The sequence below is a fragment of the Triturus cristatus genome, chromosome 1_1 (genome assembly GCF_964204655.1).
Source record: "Triturus cristatus chromosome 1_1, aTriCri1.1, whole genome shotgun sequence".
Taxonomy (NCBI): domain Eukaryota; kingdom Metazoa; phylum Chordata; class Amphibia; order Caudata; family Salamandridae; genus Triturus; species Triturus cristatus.
The window spans coordinates 135,257,426-135,283,168 of NC_140579.1; the positions used below are offsets into that span (position 1 = coordinate 135,257,426).

Below are 25,743 nucleotides of genomic sequence, written 5' to 3' on the forward strand. Positions count from 1 at the left end.
AGACTCTGCATGTAGGTGTACAATCCTGCAACTTTATATTGCACACAGATGTATGGCTCAGTCATTATCCACCCTGCAGACATCGTACAGTAATACCTTCTATCAGTCTCTGCTGCTCAGAGTCCAGCCTCACTTTATAATTTGTTACTGGGAATGATCATTAATATATATTGTCCCTCCTTTTTAGACTAGATCAGTAAACTGAGTACGGCAACACTGGAACTGCGCGGTACAAATGACATGAGTGTTGATTTGGCCCTGGTCAGGTAAAGGACCTTACATGCACCAGCGTTCACAATGACTAAAAATACAACTTATTGTTGGATATGGCACACAAGTTCATGTATCTCAAATTCTTATTCTAGGTATCTACACTTCCAAATTAAATGAGACTAAATATATATGAGAAACACATTTTCCTCTGTCCAAAGAATCTCAAAAGTTTTAATTTCAATCTCACTTGCCGCCATTTAATAACCAAGGGGTTAATGAGTAACAAGAAAACTGAAGCTTCTGTGGGAGTAAGAAGGGAGCGACAGGGTGGAATCCTGGAGCAGCAACAAACAGGCTGCTACTTCCTCCCTCTGTCAGGGGCAGAGGCTGTTGGAGGTCTAGCAATGGATTCCTCTTCTCTTTTAAATGATGCTCTCTTGTTGCTGAAGTGGATGATGTAAGCCTGCCTCCCCAGGTCTTGGACCTGTGAAAAAACACAAGACTGAGGATCAAACATTTCTGTAGAATGAGCTCCACTCTCAGCCAGGCACAGATTATAAGTAACAGTGCAGGACAAAAGTGAACATAAAGAACATCACAGCAAAATAAAATAAAACAAAATCCCCAGATCCTTTCTTTCTTGCACAGCACAAAAATCCTGTGGGATTATTAGTTTTTTGTTAAAGACATTTCAACACTTTCTAAAAGTGTCATTTTCAAAATTGTAATCTAAAATGCGACTTTAGTACTAAACAATATTTTAAATTACAATTAGTTTGACTCCAAACTTGATACACCTATCTTCTGGCAATCAAAAGTTAGCACATGTTATAAGGTAACTCCAATGGTATTATTGGATCTACCATTGGGGTGATTTATATGTATTAACAAGCATTGGCATAGCCAATAGGTCTCGCCTTTCGGACCTTATAAGTGTTTAGCCATGCGGCACACTATCCTGGGTGCTGTGCTGCCAGGGATTGAAGAACTATACAATTACTACACACTTATTTTTACAGAAGGTAAGGAACCATATAATGTGTGTGGGGTAGAAGGGACGGGTAGAGACCGCCTGCAAACAATAAAGCCTGCAAGAAAATAATTTAAAAAAATTTATTTCTGCAAGCACACAGTCAGTGGAAGGACACTGGCCACAAACAGGATAGTGTACTTGGTCCATGCTCCATGGAACCCAACATAAACTGGAATAAACCGGGAAGCTGGAGGTACTGACCACTGAGAAACAAGGAATTGAAAGATGTGGACTGCAACCAACAGCGCATGTGCTGTCAAGGCGAGACTTAAAAAGGACCTTGAAAAAAATACAGGTCAAGAACTTTTGTGAATCCTTGCTTACCAATGGCAAGCAGGAGAGTGAGGCTGGTAGCATCAAAAGTGACAGAACAAGCTATGTATAACACGGGCACAGTAAGAAAATAAAAATGCCAGAAGATTAACTGATAGGACGTTTGCAATTGCTATGTTTTCAAAACAGTTTTTGTGCAATTTCAAACACTTTATAAGATGTTATGCTGTTTCCTAGAAAGGAATATCTGGGTAGTGCTGAGCAGGGTATTGCATTTTAAACCACCTTGGACAGGGTAGCATTACCCGGAACTGGGTGAGGTTTACAGATAGCTTTAGTGGGTCACAATGGAACCAGCCTATCCACTGCCCCTCCTCCTCCCCCCACAATCCTCCCAAAAGGAATTGTTTGGGTTTTTTTAACTTATTTTGTGCCTTCTAAACTAGAAGTGCGGTAGCAATGGTCATATGACTATAAATGCCTCTTTGCATACATCTACCCAGAGGGATTTTTAGGAACTGTTCTGGTAAATGGTACATTTCCATAAACTCGGGTAAGAAGAACATATTGCAGAAGTAAGATTAGTTCACAGGAGGATTATGGGGATCTCCGACCAAGGAAATGTAGACTCTGTTTTGGTACATTTTGAAGTTCATCGAGCTCTTATTAGTCGAAAGGTAGTATGATTTTAAGGCTGCTTTAGTTAACTCTTACACCTAATTTTGGGAAAATATTGTGGTAACTAGTATATTTACAACACATGAGCCAAAAGCACTGGGCAGAACTAGCCATTGTAAAGGCTTCTTTACTGGGAGCATGGAGTACATCCTTGTCATGCTCTGTGAATTCTTAAGATAAATGATGCATTCTCAGTAGTTACAAACTGGTACTATTGGTCAGAAATGAACAGGATTCCTTATAATGACATAATAAAACGATTAAGTCCTAGACCAATATGTGCTGCTGCATTTATGAAACATATTGGCAAAGGTGGCTCACATGACAGGTGGCTACACTTTTGTGACGCAGCGGCAGCGTAAAAAATGCAGTCAAATTACAACGTGATGCATCTAGAGATGCGTAATGTTGAAAAGCCCTGCATCACGTTATACCTGCGTCAGGTATAATGTATGCAGGATGGGCGTTCTCACGCAGGAAGACCTCGTAATGGTGGCGCAAGGGTTTCTCAGGGTAGCGCAGAGAAAGTGACACATCTCTACAGATGCGTCACTTTCTTGTAAATCTGCCCCCCAAAGACTACAATTTTCTGCATCCGATCTGGCGGCGGTGCCGACTCCAGGATGGCTATTGTGATCAACCATCTAATATTTCATGGCCACTAACTGACGTATCACACAAATTTGTAGAAACTTTGTGGGGCTGGAAATGAGATACCAGATTTAAATTTCAGACACACCACACAATGCAGGAACGAGACCAAAACATGCATGCAAATCCATCGACGATATGACAAGGGGCTCCCAGATCGCAAAAAGAGAAGCGCGTTTTAAAAGCACATACACAATGTATGCATATCTATTTAGCATGCGCTCCTCCTTGGCGATCATGCTAAGGGTCTGTAATAACAAGCCCACCTTCATGTTTGCCTAACGAGATTGTATCTCATTGTATGAATTTAACCCTTGTTATTTCTTAGAGCCAGAGGCCATCCAACACCACAGCATGTTATTTAAATGCGTATAAAACTTGAAAATGCAGGCAATTTTTATCTTTTTTGTGTATATCTCAGGAACTGTAATGGGCTCACTGTCGACATGAACATGACAAAATGACCAGTCTGATGCCCGAGAAGGGGGTGAAGGCACCCTACACCGCCAATGGCCTTTGCAAACTTAGGCACGGGTGGCGAGAAGTTTCTGTGAGAGGGTGGGTATGCAGTTCGTAAAAGGGGGTGGCTAGGGTGCAGGGTTATGCCCAAGGGGAGGTGGGGTGCAACATCATAGATGTAGTGCACCATTGGCAAGACAATGCAATAATGGCAGTGTACTGCTGCTTATTTGTTTTCAGTGTTATTGTTTTCTACATTTATTCCGCACAAGGAGGGGGTGATTATGTGGTGGGTGTTACAGTTAGCGCTCTAGCCGTCGGCTAGAGCGCTGGACGCATTGCGTAGGTTGCGCTCACGTCCCCGACGTGAGCGCGTGATATATAAGAATAAACGGGCGGGCGAACGGGCAGTTCGCGCCCAACTAAGACACCGAGTGGATTGTAATTCATTGCGCTGCGCGCGCGAGGCCCGCACCTGATCCCTGGTAGCGTGGGTGTGTGTCAGGGGCCCCCACCCTTCACCAGCAGAGGTCAGGGAATAGATCATCACATTGGCGACGAGGGTTAACTACTGAACCCCGGGAACTCGATCTCCGGCTGCCTCACCCAGAAGGCCTCGCCTAGCGGCGCAGCACACCGCCAGCTGCCTATCCAAGAATGCCTCGCCTAGCGGCGCAGCACACCGCACCTGCCCACGTGCTGCTGCCAACTACTCACGTGAGTGCACAGTCGCGACAACCACTGAACACTCGGTGATCTCGACGCCGTCATTAATCTATGTCGTATGGTGAATTGTTCGTGTATTGAACTTGAACGTGGTCCGAACACCGATATATTATAGAGTGACTGGTAGTAAAAATCGTTTCAGTTGTTTTTCCCATCTTCTGTGTTGTCTTGTGGTTTCAATGTTATGTTGGATGCATGAGTGACAGTGGTGGATGCTACTGAGGGATACATATATGGTTTTGAATATCCTATCGAAGGGCCATGATTATCATTAATGTATAGATTAAGAATATGAAGGTTGGTGAAGTCTGGTTTGATGGTGAAGGATCCTTTTAGGTGGGTCAGGACAGAGTTCGGTTTATGCTGCAGTCAGCTGATCCAGGGACTACTGGGTCCTTGCTCTACAGGGTCGCTGTTCAGTTGTTGGCACTGTTAAATGTTCTGGCATTTCCTGAATAGTGTAGCTGTACTCTTGTGGGTGGTTTGATAAGCCTTATTGTGCACAGTAGTTTTTCTTCTCCTGTGAGCTGTTGTAGTATTGTAAAAGTCTTGTTATTTTTTCTCTCAAAGCAAGGAAAGGATTGTCGCCTAGTTTGCGACAGTGTTTAGGGCCTACGTGTCTCGTGCTCATCACAAGTACTTACTCCAGTTTCAGGAGGCTAGCATGAGGGTGTAATAGTATTTTTAGCTTATCCAACTTCCATTTCTTCCCAGTGATTGTTTTTTGGGGGGTATCTTTTTGCTATAGAATCAATTATCGAAACAGAGCAATAACTTATAGGTAGCTTTATTAAACCATTTTTATGGATAATGACAATTTCAGTCCAGCCAGTTGATCGGTATTACTTTGCTTTTCAAAACTGCAATAAAGTTCAGTACGGTATATGGTCGCCGAATCAATGGTTTAGATTTTTAAATGTCACTTGAAGCACTCTCCATCCTAAGCAGTTTCACTTACTTTTGTGAGCCAAGAACAGCAAGGACCGGTTTCTCAGTGAAGAGAGTTTGGATGGCAGTGCTTACTCCAGGACACCTTGAGTAGTACTAGCCCGGATCATCAAGTGCACTAAGTGCATTGTAATAGTGCATTATAATACAAAAATAACAAATATTTGTGGCAATTTTGAACAATCCTAATTAATAACCACATGGAATTTAATTTATGTGGAGCAAAAATCATTTAGATTCATTGTTATGTCCATTTTGTTCAACTAGGTGAAAATTATTGCCCAGGAAAACATGCCAATATGAATTAAAAACTGTGCAGTTAAGAGAACCCAAACTAAATCAGTTTAGCTTTCTGTTGGAAACTCTCTATTGAACAATATGGTTCCACCTTATAATCATCAACACATATATACAGAACACTTCATACTTTCCGGATTATCATGTGCAGTGTCATTTATAAACAACAAAAGGAGAATGTTATGCCTTTCTGAATCATCATTAGCTCACAGTCACAGGCAAAATACAATTATCAAAACCCTGCAAAGATTGACTTCGGAATCCTTGCCTCTTCTTCTATGTGGTGTATGGTATTGTTGGTAGATAACAGTATTTTCAGTGATATGACCACCAAAGGCCCTGAAACAGAGCTTTGGACTATACCATTTTCCACTGATAAGCAGTATTTCTCTCCATGTGTTCCCATACCAGGCGTGTCACTAGGTTTGGTGCTTACTTTCCCTCCATGTTAAAGAACAGTAGATGTTTCAGAACTCAGGCTAAGGTGCTGCATAGCTAAATATATATAATGTCCCAAAGGCGAGAAGGATGCATTGCAAATGCTTGTTTGTTTCCCGACTGGCTGGAGGTCTTGCGCCTCAAATAAGCGAGCGCCCTTTCTCCAACGTCCTCTCTCTCCCCTGTCACCCTTCAGGCTTCTCATCCCTTTGGATGAACTCTGCTTACCTCGCTCTCCCGAAGGCCTAACGTGGTAAGTACTTCATGGTACCACGTTCTTGCTTCTTCAGCCCCATGAACCTTATGCAATTGCCACCTTGTCTTGCAGCTATCACGCACTGCCAGCAATTATCCCGACCCACTCACGGACCCAGTTGGGGTTGTGACCTCACTACCTCCTACAACTGCTTCCCTTTACCCTTTTCCCGCCCTCTCTCCCTCCCCTCTCCCCTTACCGCTGCACCCCTCTCCCCTCCTTTATCCAGGCAACTTCTAAGGCATTTTTTGATTGTTTAGTCCTGATGATGATCCCATACACATTGTTGGGGATCGAAACGTCGTCAACAACCACGTCTTAACTCCAACCTTCATTTGAGATTTATGCGGTGTACAAGATGTTCTTGTTATTGTGACTGTTGTTATTTCTTATCTTCACCAATAAGTCACTTTTAAGTTACATGCTTGAGGTAAGGAAATCTGTTGATTTCCAGAAACCCAGTCACGTTCTGCTCACTTCATGTTAATGTAATGTTTATGCTTTAATTTTTGTTAATAAATCCTAAATATTGTCCAATTGGACAAGAATAGACCCAATCCTGATTGAAGTTTTGTGGTTTTATGTATGTATTCGTCTTGAAAGGGACCGCTGTCTCGAATAACTTTAATCAGGATCCTTCATACCATATTCTGATTCTGAGTTGTGTCTTTGAATTTGGCAATCATACACCTTAATTCCCTCAATCACTGTCACTGCGTTGTTTTTTTGTAGCACCCTTCGATTCAATGTGTCCATATATGTCTTTGTATATATTATGAGTATAATCTCTTTGTTGTCGATAATAAACTAAAATAATGTCCCTGTAATATGCAATTAGTTGATAGGTTTATTAAAATTGCAAAGGAAGTAGACGCCTGTACTTCCCCCAAGGGGGCCATTATTTTGTTGTATAAAGGTATAGGCTGTTGGCATAGTCAAGCTTGGAGATTTCGAGTGAAAATGGCTTGCAGTTTATGTTAGCATGAAAGGTATGGAAAGATGCAATGTGGTGTTTGCATTGTGTAGAAGGTACTTTTTGCGACGTTGTTAGCATGAGGTATCAAGGACAGGTCTGACTCCTTGGCTACTCCTTAGTTTCTAACCTCTTTCGATGTGGGGGATTCAAGTTCCTTAGCCCATATTATGGTAGGCTGCTATTTTTATCATTGTCCGCAGGTTATAATCTATGTCTTTGAGGTGTTGAGCTTTCGATGGTTCATCATCATCCATGTATTTATGACTCGAAGCCAGTCATCTCGTTTCAAATTGTAGAGGTCTTCGGGCCTATCCCTTTTTAAAATGATTTGGGTGTCACCTATATAGTTCTAACAGGTAATGTTGTAAGGGTTAATTAGATTTGGTAAGGGAGTTAGGTAGATGTTGACTAATAGAGTGTACATGATGGGTCCTGAGGAAAGCAACTGTGTTCTGTGTGAGAGGGTGATGCGAAATTGGGTAGGTAGACTACACTTTGTTAATCTGTGAGATAAGAAGCAAGCCATTTTAAAGCATTTTCACGGATTTCAGTATTGTGAAGTCTTTGTACTAGTGTGTGGTGTTGGACAGTGTCAAATGCAGCTGACAAATCCAGAAGTAATAAGGAAACTTCTTTGTGCCTCTGCCTGGCCTGAAACTGGACTGTTGATCTGACAGTAAGCCATAATGTTTGGTAAAATAGGAGAGTTGAGTAAACACTGCTCTCTAAAAGATTTTTTCCAAGAATGGTCCATTAGATATGGGCCTATATTTGCTGAATCAGATGGGTTGGGATTTTTGCTTTTGAGAAGAGGTTGGATGTAGGAGGTTTTGAGCTCATCTTGGAATTAACCATGTTCCAAGGACTTGTTGAGTAAGCATTGGGCTACCTCTCATGCTGAGGTTGAGCAAAGGATATCTTTAAAGATTCTTGGTGGTGCTGGGTCTGATGGTGATTGTGATTATCTGGCTGCAATGATAATGGTGAGGTAATGTTTTTGTGACAGGCATTGAAGGTTTGCATTTATGAATGGTTATTGGTGTCACTTTCTGTGGAGGTCTGGTCATGCATTTTTGGGGTAGTGAAGATATCTACTGTTAATGGTTATTGGTGTCTCTGTGGTGGTCTGGTCATACATTGTTGGGGAACTGAAGGTATGCATTGATGGGTGGCTATCAGTGTCTCTGTCTGTGGTGGGCTGGTTACACATTGTTGTGGTGTTGTCTGTTTTATTATTCATGTAATCTTCAACCTTTGTAATTTTGCAGATCAAATCATTAGAGACCTTGTCACAGAAGTCTTGTGATCATGTTGTTTCTGTCTTTAGACAGTATGGATTGCTGAATTCCCTTAGAATTTTATGTGAAAACACACGTGGGCCTATTTACAGCTGTAAATCCATATGTGTAGACTTACTACTGGTAAATTTACTCTTGCACAGTTGAGTTGCTTTACTGCTACTGATACTGCAATATCCTCCCATACAAAATAATAGGAACTAATATTTTCAATTAAATAATCTAGAATAGGTAAAGTGTAAATATTTTTAATTCAATGTTTACAAAACAATTTTGAACTAAAACTTTGTTTAATTTATAACATATATTAATAACTTTTTTGGAATTTATAACAAATTAAGGCAACATTACCTTTTTGAATAAATGAATTCTGTACATTATTTTTAAAAACGATTAATACTATACATTACTCTTAAACATTATTAATACATAATAAAAATATTCTTTCTCACTAGGTGGAAATATTTTTTCAATTTAAACTTCAAAAAAATAATGCTATTGTAATATAGTCAAAGTAATAAATATTTAGTTAAAGATTACATTAATACGGATGTAGATTTTTTATTTTGATGTACGCTGAAAATATAGAAAATTAATTTACAATAATATTTACAAAAATATATTTTTAATATATTTGTCAAGCTGAATAAAAATTCTAAATTTACCACACACTTTATCACATGGTAATCCCCGGTGGCGGAGAGCTCAATATGGTAATGTAAAGGGAAAAGAAAATACAATTTAGTAAACTCAAAAAAAATATTTTTACATCAACTATTAATGTCAATTATTTTTTTAATTTTAATTGTAGAACAAAATAAAACAAATGCTACAGCACTATTAGCATAATTTTAATTCAAAATGTATAAGAACATATTGGTTCTTATAAATAAGATCTCCGAGTAGGTTACATTTTGGATATCTCTCCCATTATTCTGGCAGGATGTATAGGTCTAATAAAGATGGCTAACATACCCTGATTTCTTTATGCATTTGTGACTCTACCTCTTATACTTCATGTTTCCTTTTCCCTTTACTTCGGAGGCAGTGGATCAGATTAGCTTGGGCGGGAAAGCGAGCAAGAGTGCGATGGCAAACTCTAACAATGCAGTTCAGGAAGGGAGGGTTTGAGGTCCAAGAACTGAATCATGCTGTCTCTGTGCAAAGACACACTTTGCCCATTATTGGGTGTACCTTGCTTCGTATGTGCCACATGTCAAAAATTAAATGGGGGAGGAGCTGGAGTAGGAGAAGCCTATGGATGCCTGGAGGGTCCATTGTTCCCACGTGAATATGATGTCCTCAAGGTGTCAATTACGAATTATACACTACAAGTGCTTCTCACATGAAATGTTATCTTTTAATAACCAGAGAGGCATTTCTGCCTAGGTAAGTGATGTGATGCTTAAAGCAAGGCACTAGCCTTTATCTTACATATGTCTTTTATGATAAGTACCTTGTGCTTCCTCTGCCTTATAGCATTGGTAGATCATGGCCCCTCCAGGGTTTCTAGGCACTGGTCACTCCATTCTATCACATGGTTGGCGTTGACTGTAGTACTGCAGACAACTGGTGATTGAAGGATTTTGGTGACTGTTTGAAGCTGATAGATGTAATATCTGTTCAGACTATAACATTCTATCTGTGATAACTACCTGAGTATTCTGTTCTATGTATCTGCCTATTTTGGCCCTCCATGTAAAATAACTTTTAAAAATGATAAATAAAAGTTAAAAAAATATATTATTATTTCTAATATATTTAAATACAATTATTTTTCTGAAGTGTGAATTCAAAATATCCCAGCTACAGTAAAATAAAAACAACATTTTTATTATGTATTAAAAAGCATGAAATGTAAAGCATTATAAGAATTAAATGTAAATTACTTATATTTTTATAAAATGTTAATGAAATTAATGTTACCTTCTTTTTTTAACTCAAAAATGCTATCACATATTTTGAAATAAATTAAATATATTTATTTTAAACCCCTATGTCTATGATTTTCTATGGGAAGGTGTTGCAATACCAATGGTTGGCTATACGTGATGTTATACTTACTGCAGCTCTGAGCTAGAGTATATTTTCTACTATTTTGAGTCCTTTTTGGCTGTAGTAACTTTAGAAGTGCAGTTTCTGAATAGCAATGGACTACCTCAGCCTAATTATTGATGGATTGGTTCCTGTCCCTTCCTATATCCCTCATTACTATTCCCTAAACCCCTCCCTACTCCTCCCTAAACCTCTCCTATGAAATTGTCTTTCACTTCACCAAGTTTAGTGTCCGTATTTAACCCAGAGCACCAGGAGCAGCGACTCAACCCACCAGTAACTGGGTTTATGAGGACGGCTCTTCCTACCTTTAAACCGTAGCATCAGTGGAATCATAAAGGCGCTAGAGATGAATGGGACAAAGCTTGTGCTCTTTGGAGGTTGAAAGAAAAAGATGTGTCTCCCAAAGTCAGGCAGATCAAATGTCAGAATTCATGATCAGTGCTCACCTATGAATGTCAGGTGAGCACAGAGATGTAATAAACTGAACTTCATGGCCACATCAATTTTTCATTGTGGAGGAGATGATATGTGACTGCAGAGCGCAGGCGCTGCCTGGACCGAAGCTTTGAAGGATCAAGTCCTACTCTACACAAAGCATGCAAGAGCACTATGGAAAACCACCATTTCCAAGATGTTGGCGACTCTGTCTATATTTACAGCGGCCATCTTCATCCTCCAATTACAGCCAATTGAAGTTCATGTTGCTGCAGCCAGAACAGTGCCAGCAGTGGGATTTCTTTACATCTTCATGTAAGAGTGAGTCAGGGACTTGTACAAACAGAAGTAGATTGGATAACACTCTAGATATGAACTCTGTACTGGAGCCATCTGGTTTATGCTGTTTACTATAAATTGGAGTTATCTCATCTATGCCGTTGACTTTCTATTAGAGCCATCTGGTTTATGGGGTTTACTTTATATTGGAGAACCCTGGTTTATGCTGTTAACTATACACTGGAGTCATCAGGTTTATGCTGTTTACTATATATTGGAGTCACCTGGTTTATGCTATATATTAGAGCCGTCTGTTCTATGCTGTTTACTATATAATGGGGTCACCTGGTTTATGTGGTTTACTATATATTGGAGTCATCTGGTTTATGATGTTTACTTTATACTGGAGCCATCTGGCTTATGCTGTTAATTCTATGCTGGAGTCATCTGGTTTATGCTGTGTACTCTATAATGGAGTCATCTGGTTGATGCTGTTTATTCTAGTCTGGAGTCATCTGGTTGAGACTGCTTACTATATACTGGAGTCATCTGGTTGAGGCTGTTTACTATATATTGCAGTCATCTGATTTATGCTGTTTACTATATGCGGGAGTCATCAGGTTTATGTTGTTTACTATATATTAGAGTCATCTGATTTACACTGTTTACTATATCATGGAGTCATCTGGTTTATGCTGTTTATTATATACCGGAGTAATCTGGTTTACGCTGTGTACTATATACTGGAGTAATCTGGTTTACGCTGTTTACTATATATTGGAATCATCAGGTTTTCTGCTTTGCACTTTACTGGTGTCATTTGGTTTTGTATTATGAACTCCCTACAGGAGTTTATTCTATTGGTTCCATACTTGGATTGGATTGTGCAATTAATTAAAATCATTAAAATTTTCTTAAAACACGCAAAAAACACAAAGGATCTTAAATCATGATGTAACACACATAGATTATGACTGTCCTAAAACATCATATTGGTATTATATCATGCTGACGAGAAGAACAAAGTGCTCGAGCAAACAATCCCCAGATAGGCAGCGGTGACGCGGTAAGGCAGATAAGTTCAAGTCGAAGTACTGACAAGTGTAAGGATCCTCAGCTGGAGGGTGACCAAGCAAAAGGGCACATGGCCCGCGTCTAGCTGCTGGTACTCAATCAAGTGAGGGCGTCCGTTCATTGGAGGAGGGTTACAGTCCAACCGATACAACTACCACAAGGGCCATTTAACACAAGCTGAAACACACATGGTCAAGAAGTAAAAACTGAACTTACGATTGGGGAAACTAACTCATAAAGTGCTAGTGCAAAGAGTAGGGGTGAAGCCCCAAAACCGGTCCCAGGATGCTTGTTTCCGGTCCAGGAAGGACCTGGTTTGGCAGTTCGGGCTGCACTGTTGTTCCCATGAGGCACAGGGTCAAGACTGATTTGCATATGGCTGGGTCTAAAAGGGGGTGGTATAGTGAGCAGAAAAACGATGGATTAAACCCAGATCTTTGTGGCTTGGGGTGAATGTTTGCATTTTTCAGCATTCCGTCCACAATTTGTTCCTAGTGCAAAAAGTCATAGCAGCAAGTAATACTTGAGAGAGCTACCTGACCAAATGTCATAACAATAAAAGCACTTACAGATGTTAAAAACACAAAATTTGATGAACGCCAGCCTCACTTAATGTGAAAAGAGCCTTCTTACAGCGTGACAGTAATAATGAAAGCGGGTTACTCAATAAGAGTGCCCTCTGTCCACATTGAGTAACCATAAAAACACTGACCCATATTGAGGCACAAAGGGCCAGATGTACGACCGTTTTTTGCAGTCGCAAAGGGGCATTTGGCCAGTTTGCGACCGCAAAAAAACAGATGCACAATGTACTAAACCTATTTTGCGAGTCGTTAATCTATTAGCGACTCGCAAAATAGGGTTAGCGTCTCACTATTAGGAAGGTGCATGTCAAGGGCATCCCTTCCTAATAGCATTTGTAAATGCCATGAATGAGTGTTTTGCGACCACATTTGCGGTTGCAAAAAACTCGCAGTTTACCACCTACTTCAGGTAGGTGGTAAACCATTTGCAAACGGGAAGGGGTCCCCGGGGGACCCCTTCCCCTTTGTGAAAGGGTGAGCAAATTTTTTTCAAGAGCAGGCAGTAGGCCCAGGGACCACTGACTGCCCTTAAAAAATGACACTGAAAAGTTTAATTTTTCATTTTTAAATGCAGCCCGTTTTCCCTTCAGGAAGAGGGGCTGCATTTCAAAAATATAAAAACAGCTTTATTGACAAAGCAGTCCCAGACATGGTGGTCTGCTGACCCAAGCAGGCCACCATCCCTGGAAGTACTAGCCATTCCCAATGGGGTCGCAAATTGCGACAGTCTCATAAATATTAATGAGGCATACAATTTGCGACCCCATTGGGAATCGCAAACAGTGTCTCGGACACTGTGTTACATTGAATTTTGCAACTTGCAAAATGCGACTCGCCATTTGACGCAAATGGCGAGTTGCAATATTCAATGGTCATACATCTGGCCCAAAGTGCCAACCAGACTTCGTACAGGAGAGAACTATCTTAAGGCAGCCAGTGGGAAAGAAAGCAGTGCCTCATGACAGTGGAGGGGAGAAATACTAACCCACATTGTTCAAAGTAGGGGTGGGGTACCTCTGTGACTCAACACATCTGAAGTTCTGCCCGGCTAAACCGAGCCGACTGGAGGTGTGCCGGAAACAGAGGAGGGCCTCCCAGGTTGCACCTCTGAGCAACTGAGTCTGTCGAGTGGAAGGGAGACAAATTTGGTCAGCAGGGTGTTAAAGGCGGTGCTATTCTCACCTTAGCCTGGGTTTATGCACCTCAACAATGCAGGACAAAGGCACACAAGATTCCTCACACTGTCACCAACCCCTGCAGATTGTTCCTTCCAGGGGTCGACACCAACTGGGGAGGTGGTTCAAGAACGGCCACTCCCCCAACCTTAGAGCCATAAATCTTGCCTTCAGATGGCTAGAGTATGTGCAGGCAAAATAAGTTGAGGGGATTGCAGGCTGGCAGGCATTGATGACAGCCCAGGCGTGATTATGCTTTCCTAGGAAGGTCCTGTCAGAATGGTTTGACCAGAGGCAGACAGTTTTTTTAATTCCAGCTTAAAGGCATGTTGACGCTGATTGGCTGCCTAAAGATCGTTCACATTCAGGAGCGTTGATAATCTTCAGGGAACTAATGATGCGCTTGGCTTAGGCCGCTGGTGCTGATTTCGGCCCATACCACTGCCTTTAGGCTGCCCGCAGATTATATTACGGGAAACAACGTTTACATCGCTGATTTTACACCGCAATGCAATCACAACGTGGTCGTTACAATGACCGCGTTGTTACAACACAGTGCGATTACTACACAAGTCGTTACAACGACTTGCGCTTGATGGTGCTCTAGACTAAGGAGTAGTATGATTTACTATTCCAAAACCTTCCCTGGTGTTGCACACACTGGAGTTGGAATAGTAAATCATACTATTCCTAAGTCCAGCGCGCCATCTAGCACAAGTTGTTGTAACGACTTGCATTGTAATGGCGCTGAGTTGTAACCGTAGATCCTCCAGGAGCAAACCAGTGTAAAATTTAGCTTTACTGTCTAGAAGCGCAATAAGTCTGTATTTGCTTGGATCCAATCTGGAGCCCCCTTTGAAAATGGGTTGATTTATGGCCCCACACCAATATTCTTGGATTGTTGAACTCCTCAGGCAATAATCAACAAGCATTTGCAATGCAATTGGTCTCGCATATGTAAAAGTAAGAGCTATTGCTGTTGTAAATTATATATTTTTTATTTTGTTTGTAGTGGAGTGGATGTATGTTGTTTGTAAAGGAACTATATGGTTTGAATTGGAATAGCTAGTTGTGGAAATGTGTAGGGTGAAATTGTGCGGTGTGTAGTGTATTTGTGTAGTGGATTTATGTGGTATGGTGAAGAGATGTATAAAGTAGATAGAAAGTAAGCTTAAGAGGGATAGGTTCTGTGTGTGTGAAGTGGTGAATGAAGTTTAGATAGAGTACCAGAAATAGTGTGTGAGAAAGAGAGAAAAAATGGGGAGAGAAGATATAGATGTATAAAGAGGCTGCGCTTGTGTACGTAGAAGACACCCAAAGAAGAGGAGGTGAGTGTGTGTTTGCGGTTTGTATTTTAAAAAAAAGTTACAGTAAAGAAGCTGTACTGAAAGACCTAAAGTGAACTAATATGAGAAATGCTAAATTTTTGTGTGAGAGAGTGAGAGTGCAGTGCTAGAGAGAGTAAAAGAGAAAGAGGGAGTAGTGGGAGGGGCATTTGGGAGGAAACTTTCCTACATAAACAAGAAATCCCCAAACCAGAATTGCCAAATGGAGCCATCTGACATGGGGTGCCTTTATCATGTTTTGACCTTTTTAGCAGAGGCGGCTGCTACCTTGAAGAAGCAGTGGGGCGGAGTGGGAGTGAATCGGGGTAGAAATAAAATAACTTACCTTCCAGTGGGTATTGTGTGGTATGTTGTTAACTGTGTGTTTTAATGGCTGTTGTTTGTTTTATGATTACATAATAAAGACTGTGTCATAAAAAATTTAAACAAGAGTTGCTTCATAAAAAAAGTCGTTTGAGATCCCCTAGTTTGAATTTGTGTTTGAAATTCGGGTTGACCAGTTGCATCTCAGACGGTATCTATTGAATTTAGTTAGGATTTGTATTTAACCAACATTCACTGCTCGAACCAAGCAGTTGTTGCCAGGTAATGAGTCAGAAGTAAGACTGACTCAGTCATGCATTTTTCCTAAGGATGTAAATTGAGTATCATTAATTGGATAAACAGCAAGTTATTTACCACGATCACCAAAATGCTGCAGAAAACAGCGGGGGACGGGTCCCCACCCCACAAGTAATCCACTTTGATAGTATGCCGGTTGCATATGGTAACCAGTGTACCCCGTATTCAGGGTCTGGGCAGTGTGGAGTAAATTCAGGGCTTAGTCAACTCCTATCCAGAGCGGCACAACTTGGCACCTGGGCACCAAAGGGATCACACACAACTGGGGTTAAAGAAGGGAACAGTAGTTCCTAACTGGTCCATAGGGGCTTGCCAATGCAGCAGCAAATGGCAGTAAGTGGGTGAAGATAGCTGAATCGTGTGGACCATAGGTGATTAAAAAAAAATAACACTTGGGTTAGGCGGGAGAGGCACAATGGGTATCCATAAAAGGCCAGGATACAGCCCCAACAACGGGGAACATCCAAACAACTGGCTGGGTTTCGGGAGGACTAGGCCTTTTGCCACAGCCCGAATGATGGAATGGTATGACCCTACTCTCCCCTAGTCATGACAAGTAATTATCCCTGGGGGTCCGATTTCTGTAATCCCATACAAATGGAGGAAAGAGGGTATAATTAAGTGTATTGTGTTGGCCTCAAACAATAACTTATTACCAAATATACTCTTGTCCTTGGAGCTGAACTCCAAAATGCTTACCAGCGAATCCTGAATTTGGGGCCTGGGCAGTAAGGGGTAAATACAGAGCTCTGCCAACCCCAAATCAGAAGGCACAAATTGGCACAGAGGGCACCATAGGGACATCCCACGGAACAGTGGTTAAAGAAGAGAACATTGGTTCCCTACTCCCGGGAGGCCTGTAAGCATTCTTACACAAGGGTAAATAAATCCATGTACAAGCCCACCAAGCAGGGTTTGGTTTCAACTCACATTCAAAAACAAATACAATAAGAAGGGCTTGGTAAATTAGGAATGGCCTCATTAGTGCAAACACCACATGGTACCCAGATGGGGCGGGGCACACCTGCCAGAGATAGATGGGGAATTGGTCCAGTTAGAAGCACTGGTAACTGGAGCTTGCAGGAGGTTATGGAGCCTGCCATGGTGGGGGACCTGGATATGACGGCAGCCACATCCTGGGCATTGGTGGAATTACAGGGCGGCCGGAGGCTGATTGGTACATAGGGGTACCCTCTTAAGGAGCATAATAGGGGTGCCCTATGCCAAACTCCGGGAGTCTTTACGTCAGGACCCTGGATGTAAACTTTGGTACCCCACTAGTCCTTCGGGCGGTTGTAAGCCTGAGTAACCGGGGACTTGCCTTGCAACGCTCCGCCCCTAAAAAGGCTAAGCAGTAGAGGGTTGCCTATATCAGCAAAAAGTACAGGCATCAACACACCCTGCTGCTGCAGAGGCACATGCATTCATTTAATGCAGCTTGATCCCAGGAGAAGTTCCAACCTTCCCGAGCGGGGCAGGGATGCAACAGTGATCACCCCGCTTGTAGCCTGCCACTATTGATTCTGGTGCCTGCCCTGTGGTCCAGACCACAGTACTGCCTCTGGGAACAAAAAAGAAGACCCAAATGGTAGAGTCAAAAACGTCACAAGTGCAGGCTGAATTGACTGTTTCAGATGCAAAACATGTTATGGGCTATAATGTGTGCACAGTGGGACAAAGATGTTAGAATATTAAGTTGGAATGTTAATGGGCTTGGAGACAAGATAAAGCGTAGTGTGGTTCTCCAACACGTTAAACGGCTCGCTCCTGATATAGTACTGCTCCAAGAAACACACTTGGTTGGGAACTCATGTAAAGCAATGCATAGGTATGGGTACACTATGGTAGCACATACTGGCTTCACCTCCAGTTCACGAGCAGTTGGGATCATGATCAAGAAATCGCTCCCCCCTCATGATAACCTCTACTTGGGTTGACGATCGGGGTAGGTACATTGGAGTCACTAGGACGTGGGAGGGCTACTCTATCACATTCATGTCAATTTATGTTCCACCAGGACTCCAGGACTGCAGGCCATGACATTCAAAGACCTAAATGCCATAATGCTGACAATACCAGAGGGTTTGCTGGTGCTCGGTGGGGACTTCAACTCGGTAGTCTCCGGCACCCTAGATCGTCACCCCCGCCCCCCCCCCCCCTCCACGGGTGTTGGGTAAATTATCCAATTGGTTGTCACATTTCCTCGATGTCATGGGTCTGGTCGATGGGTGGAGAACGTATAACCCGGACAAAATACAACACACATTCTGGTGCTTATGCTAGTCTCTCCCGCATCTACTACATCATAGTCCCTGGACTGCAAATTGCGCACATCCATGAAATTCTACACCTAGCTAGGGGTATTTCTGATCACTCCCCGCTTTGGGTACACTTAGTCTGCAGCCACTCGCAAGTGGGAAGGATTGCCCCCATTAACCCATGGTATCTCCGCGACCCTAAAATCTGTGAGGCACTTATTAAATCCATTGACGACTATTTCCAAGAAAATGAGGGCACAGTGGACTCTCCTTCAATATTGTGGGAGGCCTTTAAAACAGTAATCCGAGGCCAAGCCCTGTCCCTTATTTCAGGGAAGAAAAAAGACGCACACAAAGACATTTCAGACGCCGAAGCGGAGATTTATCGCCTAGAGCAAGACATGGAAACAACACCACTCCCGAGACAATTCACACACTCCGTCTTAAGCAGGATGACTATAGGGCTTTGTTGACTGATAAGGCTAAGACCATGGGGAGGGACAAACAGGGTAGACTATATGATTTGGGTGACATGGCAGGGAAGCTAATAGCATGGCTTGATAGGAAAGAGTGGGCAAATAGGTTGGTCCCTGAACTTTGAGATGTCAAAGGGTCCCGTGTGGCAGACCCACAAGACATTGTTAATCATTTGGTGACGGCTTTCACTCTGTCTACACCTCAGTAGCCCCATACAATGAAAGTGATTCTGCTGCACTCCTGAGAGATATCTCTCTTCCCATACTCCCGGTTGCTGACCGTCAATTCCTTGACAGTGTCCTGACAGTAGACGAAATATCTCTTTCAATACGCTCATTGCATTCGGGCAAGGCGTTGGGCCCTAATGGTATCCCTATTGAACTCTACAAACTAAGACCAGATAAGTTGGATCCTTATCTGAAAGCGATGTTCACCGAATGTCGAGAGCAGGAACGGCTACCAATAGATCAGAAAATAGCCTCTATAATCACCATCCACAAAGAAGGTAGACCCAAACCTGAGTGTAGTTCATATCGCCCAATTTCGCTCCTTTATGCGGAGACCAAAATCCTAACCAAACTGTTGGCTAATCGGTTAGTTAAAATTATAGGTGGACTAATACACCCAGACCAGTCCGGCTTTATGCCACACAGAAATACAGCACTGAATTTACGCAGGATCCATGGTGTCATAGGCAGAGCGTCCACTACTCTAGAACAGGTGGCAATAGTCTCCTTGGATGCCACCATGGCGTTCGATACCGTAGAATGGCCGTATCTCTTTGCAACGCTTGTTAAGTTTGGGTTTGGGTTTGGACCAGAAATGATTCAATGGATACTTCTCCTGTATAAGACACCCATGACGCAGGTTGGAGTCAATAACAAAAAATCTGCCACCTTCCAGCTTAGTCGGGGTCTCCATCAGGGGTGCCCCCTCTCCCCCTTATTATTTGCCATGGCCCTGGAGCCTTTGCCGGCTTGGACCCGAAGGGATCCAGTGATCCGCGGTTTGCGGTGGTCCCCAGACTGGGAGGACCGTATCTCCCTTTATGCAGACGATATTCTGTTGTACTCGACCTCCACTAGAAAATCCCTGATCGCAGTGCTTGTTATTTTAGCAATTTTTGGCAGGTCCTCCGGATTCAGTATAAACTGGCAAAAGTCCCTCCTCTATGTTCTAAAGGGCGATCCGCCCAGATGCCGTGTGCGTGCCCATTGCAAATTGCAGAGGAGGGTTTTAAATACTTGGGAATCTATGTCTCCCATGACCGTTCGCTCCGATATACACGCAATCTTGTCCCTCTGTTGCAGAGGCTTAAACGCGACATATTACACTGGCAGTCGCTCCCTCTCTCGCTATTGGGTAAAGCAGCTCTTTTTAAAATGATGTCGTTGCCCCGGTTTTTATATGTGTTGCAAAACTCCTTTGACCCGGTCCCTGACGCCTATTTTAAAGAAATAGAGGGACTACAGCGAGATCTCCTATGGGCAGGGAAATCACGAATTGCGCTAAAAAAATGAACCCTCAATTGGTATGATGGTGGAATCAGCCTGCCAGACACCAGGAAGTATTATTGGGCATCACACCTAACGGCAGTCAATCATGGTATCTATGGTATGCCGGATGACCCGGGCTATAACATGGATAAATGGCTCCTCCCCGGGGGGAACTATAACCGAGTATTTTATTCAAAGCCAGGTAGATATCCTCTTACGGGCCCTACAAAGCATTCAACGGAGGTGTGACACGTGGCCATAGATCGTTGGGATGGGGAAAGAAACTTACCTTAGCAATGCCGTTGTGGGACTCACAGGCGCTGGTTGACCTTTGGAAATCGAAAGGGTTCAACAGGTGGGACCTAATCGGAATCTAGCGGATTCGAGACCTCTGGGTGAAGGGGAGGTTAAGTCGTTCGCCACGCTTCAGAGCCAGCATGAGCTGACCGAATCAGAGCTCTTTCGATATACACAGGTGCGGCACGCACTACAATCACTCCTGCCAATGGGACTCCCGATGCATCTCCCCTGGAGGACAGAATTCTTGACGGACATCTACCGGAGGAAGCCATATCCCTTATCTACAAAAAGCTCATTCATAATATGGACAGCCCCCTTCAAGCACTGTGGGAAAGATGGGTGAGTGACGGTATTGAAAGGGACGATGAAGACTGGAAGGAAGCGGTATCCTCCCCTAAGATAGTTGCTATCCCGGTGCGCTTGCGTCTAATACAGCTGAAAATCCTGCATAGAGTCTACATGACGGGACCTCAGCTGTTGCATATGGGAACCACTGAAGGGGGAGATTGCAGAAGGGGTTGCAATCAATTGGGCACATTCATTCACATCATTTGGGACTGCACTCGTATCCAATCGTACTGGGGGAATCTACACGAGGTACTAAGTGAAGTCCTGGGAATTTCACTCAACCCAGAGCCAAAAGGAACATTGCACAGCTCTGGGGTGCTGCAAACACTCCTACGATAGCAGACTGGAAAAAAGACCTCGACTGGTGCATGTTCAGAGAAAAATCAGTCTATATCGCCCACGGCTGCCACCGAAAATGGTCCAAAATTTGGGACCTTTGGAACGCTTATGGGGGGATATCTGCAGCCCGCCCCGCGGAATTGATTGTGATGCTGCCTCCACCCTAAGACCCTATGGATGTTGCGAGTTCGAGCAGCGCGGAAGAAAAGTAAGGCGGGCTCGCCAAACTCGTTTTTCAACATTTTATGCTTTAGTAAAAAATAAAATATTGAAAAATTAGAGTTTGGAAAGCCACACCTTTCGCAGGAGTGGGGCGGGCGGAGCTTAAAGAATGTTGAACTGAGTTTGTCCAGCCACGCGGGCAAAGAAAAGAAAGAACAGAGCGCAGCCACTATAGTAAAAGCAGACCGCACTGCAAAAAATAAAAATAATGTTGAGGAAAAGCTGCAAGTTGGGTGAGCCGTGCATTTTGTAAATATGAGCAGCCGCCATTACTAATAAAAATATAAGAGCAGGCGCCATGTTGCGTTGCAGAAAAGCATGTCGTGGGTGGAATAGCTGAAAATCATTTAAAGAAAATGAGTGCTCACAGACTAAATAAAACCAACAGAGTAACAACTCTAGTAAGCGGGCCAGTCCTCATGGGAGGTTAAAAATGCAGACAAGGCGGTACCAAGGAGGAACTACTAGGCCTATTCATGAATTAAAAGGAATGATTTCAAAAGGACAGTAACAGGAGCCAATTGAAAAGATAAGCGGAGAATGGGCGGAGCTTCAAGTCCATACCTGAATACAGCATGCGCTGCCCAGGCTCGACCTAAAAAGCGAAGAGAGCCTACCTTTCCAGAACGGGATGTCCTGTTTGAAAAGGGCCTGGTGGAGACTAATGGGTACGGAGGCCGCATCAGACCTTGCTTTTGATATTACATGGTCCAGCCAGCTTATCAGGAAAGGCATATCCATGCAGGGTGTGATCTGCATCCCCACTCACCAAGAAGTGTTAATTCTGTGAAGTTCACACAACCGAACCTGCTAGCTCCATTCATTTGCCTGTTCACCAGGGCTCAAATGTTCCTGGCGTTAAGATTTCTTACTCGTACAGAAGAGGGTCACCCAAAAGTGGTGTAAGCAGCTTTCCTTCTCTGCATAGATTGCTTACCTCAAGTTTTTCTGCACACTCCATTCATTAATTCCTTCAATCCGGGTTTCCTCCGGACGCCCTTCAAGGCCTTGTTGCTGGCTTTATTTAAGCACTGAATCGTTGTCAAGACAATGACTGGCTTTGTGTGGCCATACGATCGATTGTGAAATTTAAAGAGGAGCTAGGAGGTAAGGTTTGTTCATTGAGCCATTGGTGACCCTGTTCTTGAGCCTACGTCCACCGCAAGGTTTATGCATTTAGCCTTGATGTTGTCGCCTACATTGTTGCTCCATTTGAGCCGCTTAAGGGTCTCAGTGTATGTTCCTTTGCACATAGTACTGGCCAGATTGATAGGATAGGTTGGAATTTATTATGATAATCCGAGGACGATGATCGCTCTCGGTTTGCATAACAATACAATAGATTTCTACTGAGGAAATTATTTCTGTGTTACTGATGGTGTAATCAAGATAGGATCAAATTTTCCCATCGGCTCTAGACCAGCTTGGTGGTGTCTTGTGGGAACCGACTGTTCACTACTTTGAAGCCCACACTGTTGAGTTGCAAAACCAGGAGCTCATCAACTGGGCTGTGAGGGCAGCACCTTGGCCTAGATTGCTCTGAGATGTTCTAGGCGCACCCTAGGGAATTCTCATCGGGGACCTCATGATAATCCTGAAATAGATTTGTATTTAAGTCCCCAATTATCATACAGTCTGCTAGTAGATAATTCCAGATTAAGTTGAACAGAATCACTATGAACCATTGAGTTTTGACCCTTCTCCCTTGCATCTGGATTAATATAGACATTAATCAGCAGAAGGGAGCACAATGATCTCCAGTTGTCAGTTTTGATTCCTTGCAGCCAGCTCTCCTGAAATGTTAATGAAACTATATTCCCTTGCAGTTTTACCTAGGTGTATATAGACAGACCACCCTTTGATCTGCCATACTTGTGCTCTCTGATGGATGTTTTCCTGTGCTCAATGTAGCCTGTTATCGGTCAGCTCAGCCCATGTTTCCTGCAGGGCTATGATTTCGTAACCATTTAGGAAAGCGGTTACATTAGGGGACTGTAATTTCTGCTGGAAACCGCTGATGTTCCAAAAGCACAGGGATAGCTGTAGTGGTTCGGACACCATGGCACTGGGGATCGATTCAGTCCGAGCGTCTGCAAGACAGTGCTGACGGCACCAGTCTCAATAGTTTCCTAAGAGGTCAGTCGTTGCCACTCTGGATTCGCTGCTAGTTGTAATGGTGCGTCCCTGGGTGCTTATTAAAATAGAGTAAGGCTCCTTCCTGGACGTTTTGGTGGAATCTTAGGGTGGGGAATTGATTGCTTTGGTCAGCAGTGAAACACATCAGATGAAAAACATTTGTTTTAAATTACAGATTAAAAACTATGTGAATTTCAGGATTATTCAGATCACAGATTATCTTCCGATCTGTTGGAGGTAGTTAAAGAGACTAAAGTTATTCTGTGTAGTGTTGCTCAAGATTATTCCTGTCCTTCAGGGAATCACAGAGTTGTCAGCAACCTCAGCGATTATTTAAAAGAGTATTCTCCTATTGCAGATAGCTTGAAACTGGCAGGAAGATCAGGCGAGGTGAAGATATCTGGTGTCTCTGTTTCTCTCTTTTGTCCCATTCCCCTTTCCCCTGATCTGCAGCTGACTGGAACACCAACCCTCTGCATGGTTGCTAGTGGGTCCAAGGAAGTGTGGACATCTGCACTGCTCATGATGGATCTAAACTGCCAGGTTTAGTCAGCTGTGACATCAAGGAAAACAGCAGGCTCACCACCCATCATTTACAGCCCTTCAATGGTCCAAACGCACCCCTCCATGAGGAGCAGGAAATGTCTTATGTTGATTCGTGGTCAGGTTTCTGAAGACACCAGTTCCTTGAGTCATACTCCAGATAGATCTATAAACTGACCTAGTTTAAGCCCTTCAGTGTCAGGCAGCACCTCTCTGGTCCAACATCAGCCAGCTCCTCTCTGCTTCGGTGTCAGAGAGCTCCTCTCCGCTCCAGAGTCAGACAGCTCCTCTCCACTCCAGGGCAGAACCAGATAGTAGTGGCATGCACCGAATAGGTAACAGAGCGTCGGAGGCGTCCAGTGAATGTAGACTAGAGCTTCAAGGGCATCTAATGAGTGCAGATCAAAGCTGGGGAGGCACGCCAACTGCTTTTGCAAGCGCTGTGATGCCAATGAAGCAGTTCAGACACTGAAGGCTGCCAATGTGCATTCCTTAAACTATCCAGGATTGGATACAGAATTTGAAGGAGGAAAGGTACAAGAAAGCTGAGACATCCAGAAAGACAACACGGAGCAGAACCATCATCTGCTGCTCCAGTGCTAGTGTCCTTGCACAGGACGCAATCAGTACAGCACTAAGGAAGTCACATGAGTAACATATGCCAATCACACTTCAAAAATGCCACTAGTCACACAAGGCTATGCAATAAGCAGTGATAAGCAAAGCACAATTGGGTCAGTAAAAATAATTCCCTATAAACACCAACTGTTAAATCTCGCTATGTTGCATTGAGGGTGTATCCCTAGTTAACCAGAGCTTGCACTCTGCTAAGAAATGGGGTCACTCAGGGGGTGTGAAGATTGGAAAGTTCAATGATAGAAAAATAAAATGTAAGTCTATTCAGGAGGAAGCTAAAAAATGCACAAGTATTTAAAGAGGTAGGACAACCCAACATTCAAAGGGCTTGGAGAGAACATAGGATGATTCATGCCCTCCACAGACATGTATGCTGCCAAAGGACCTAGAGAGATATGTGTTTTTTGTCAGGAATGTCAACATGGCCAAGTAGTGAGAGGGCTCCTGAATGACTAGTTGAGAGGGGAGGACGTTAACTCTGATTGGCTTCCTGGGGCATGCCGAATCTGAAAAACAGACCATGTTCTGACTTTTCTTTGCAACATACCTGTGTGCACACCCCGCTGTGCATGTAGGTGCTTACTAAGCACTGCGAGAGATGTGGTGAACATCAAAGACCTTCCTGGACTCAAACCTGTGCAAACCTCAAATCTGATCATTTAACCCTCAATGGATTCCCTCTTACGACTAACTTTTGTGGACTGCAATCGAGGCATTTGGTAGATTTAGTCATGCACTGCAGATGAGCGGTCTAAATCACACCTTTTTTTGAGTTACAACTAAACCAGTTTTATCAATCCCCATCAAGAGACAACTATAAATGCCTTGTGTCCCCAGGCCTTCTTTAAGAGACCACCATATAGCACAACCTGCTGTTCTTGAACACATCATTCTGCAGAGCGCTCATCAGAAGGCTGCAGGATGACCAATAATCAGACACTTCATTGTGTCTCTGTTTGTTTTTCTAAAACATGTTACTGCTGAAGCTACAGCACAGACCTCCACCTAAGAGTCACAAACACCTCAGGTGCTGCAGGCACAGAAGGTGCAGGTCAGCGATGAACAACTGGATCAGCAGGAGTTGTATTTCTTGAAGCCTCTCATACGAGTCACAAAGGCCACAGACACTGCAGGTCAGTGATGAAGAACTGGATCAGCAGGAGCTGCATC

At 43.2% G+C, this 25,743-nt stretch overlaps 1 protein-coding gene across 1 annotated transcript in view; it reads right to left on the reverse strand.

Moving 5' to 3' along the window:
- Positions 1-414: 414 nt before the first annotated feature.
- LOC146869811 (major histocompatibility complex class I-related protein 1-like) overlaps positions 415-25,743 on the reverse strand; it is a 165,142-nt gene continuing 139,813 nt past the window's right edge. The window contains exon 6 of the mRNA XM_085618489.1: positions 415-697. Within this exon, the coding sequence (XP_085474615.1) occupies positions 636-697 (62 nt within the window). The 3' untranslated portion in view covers positions 415-635. The remainder of the gene's footprint in view (positions 698-25,743) is intronic.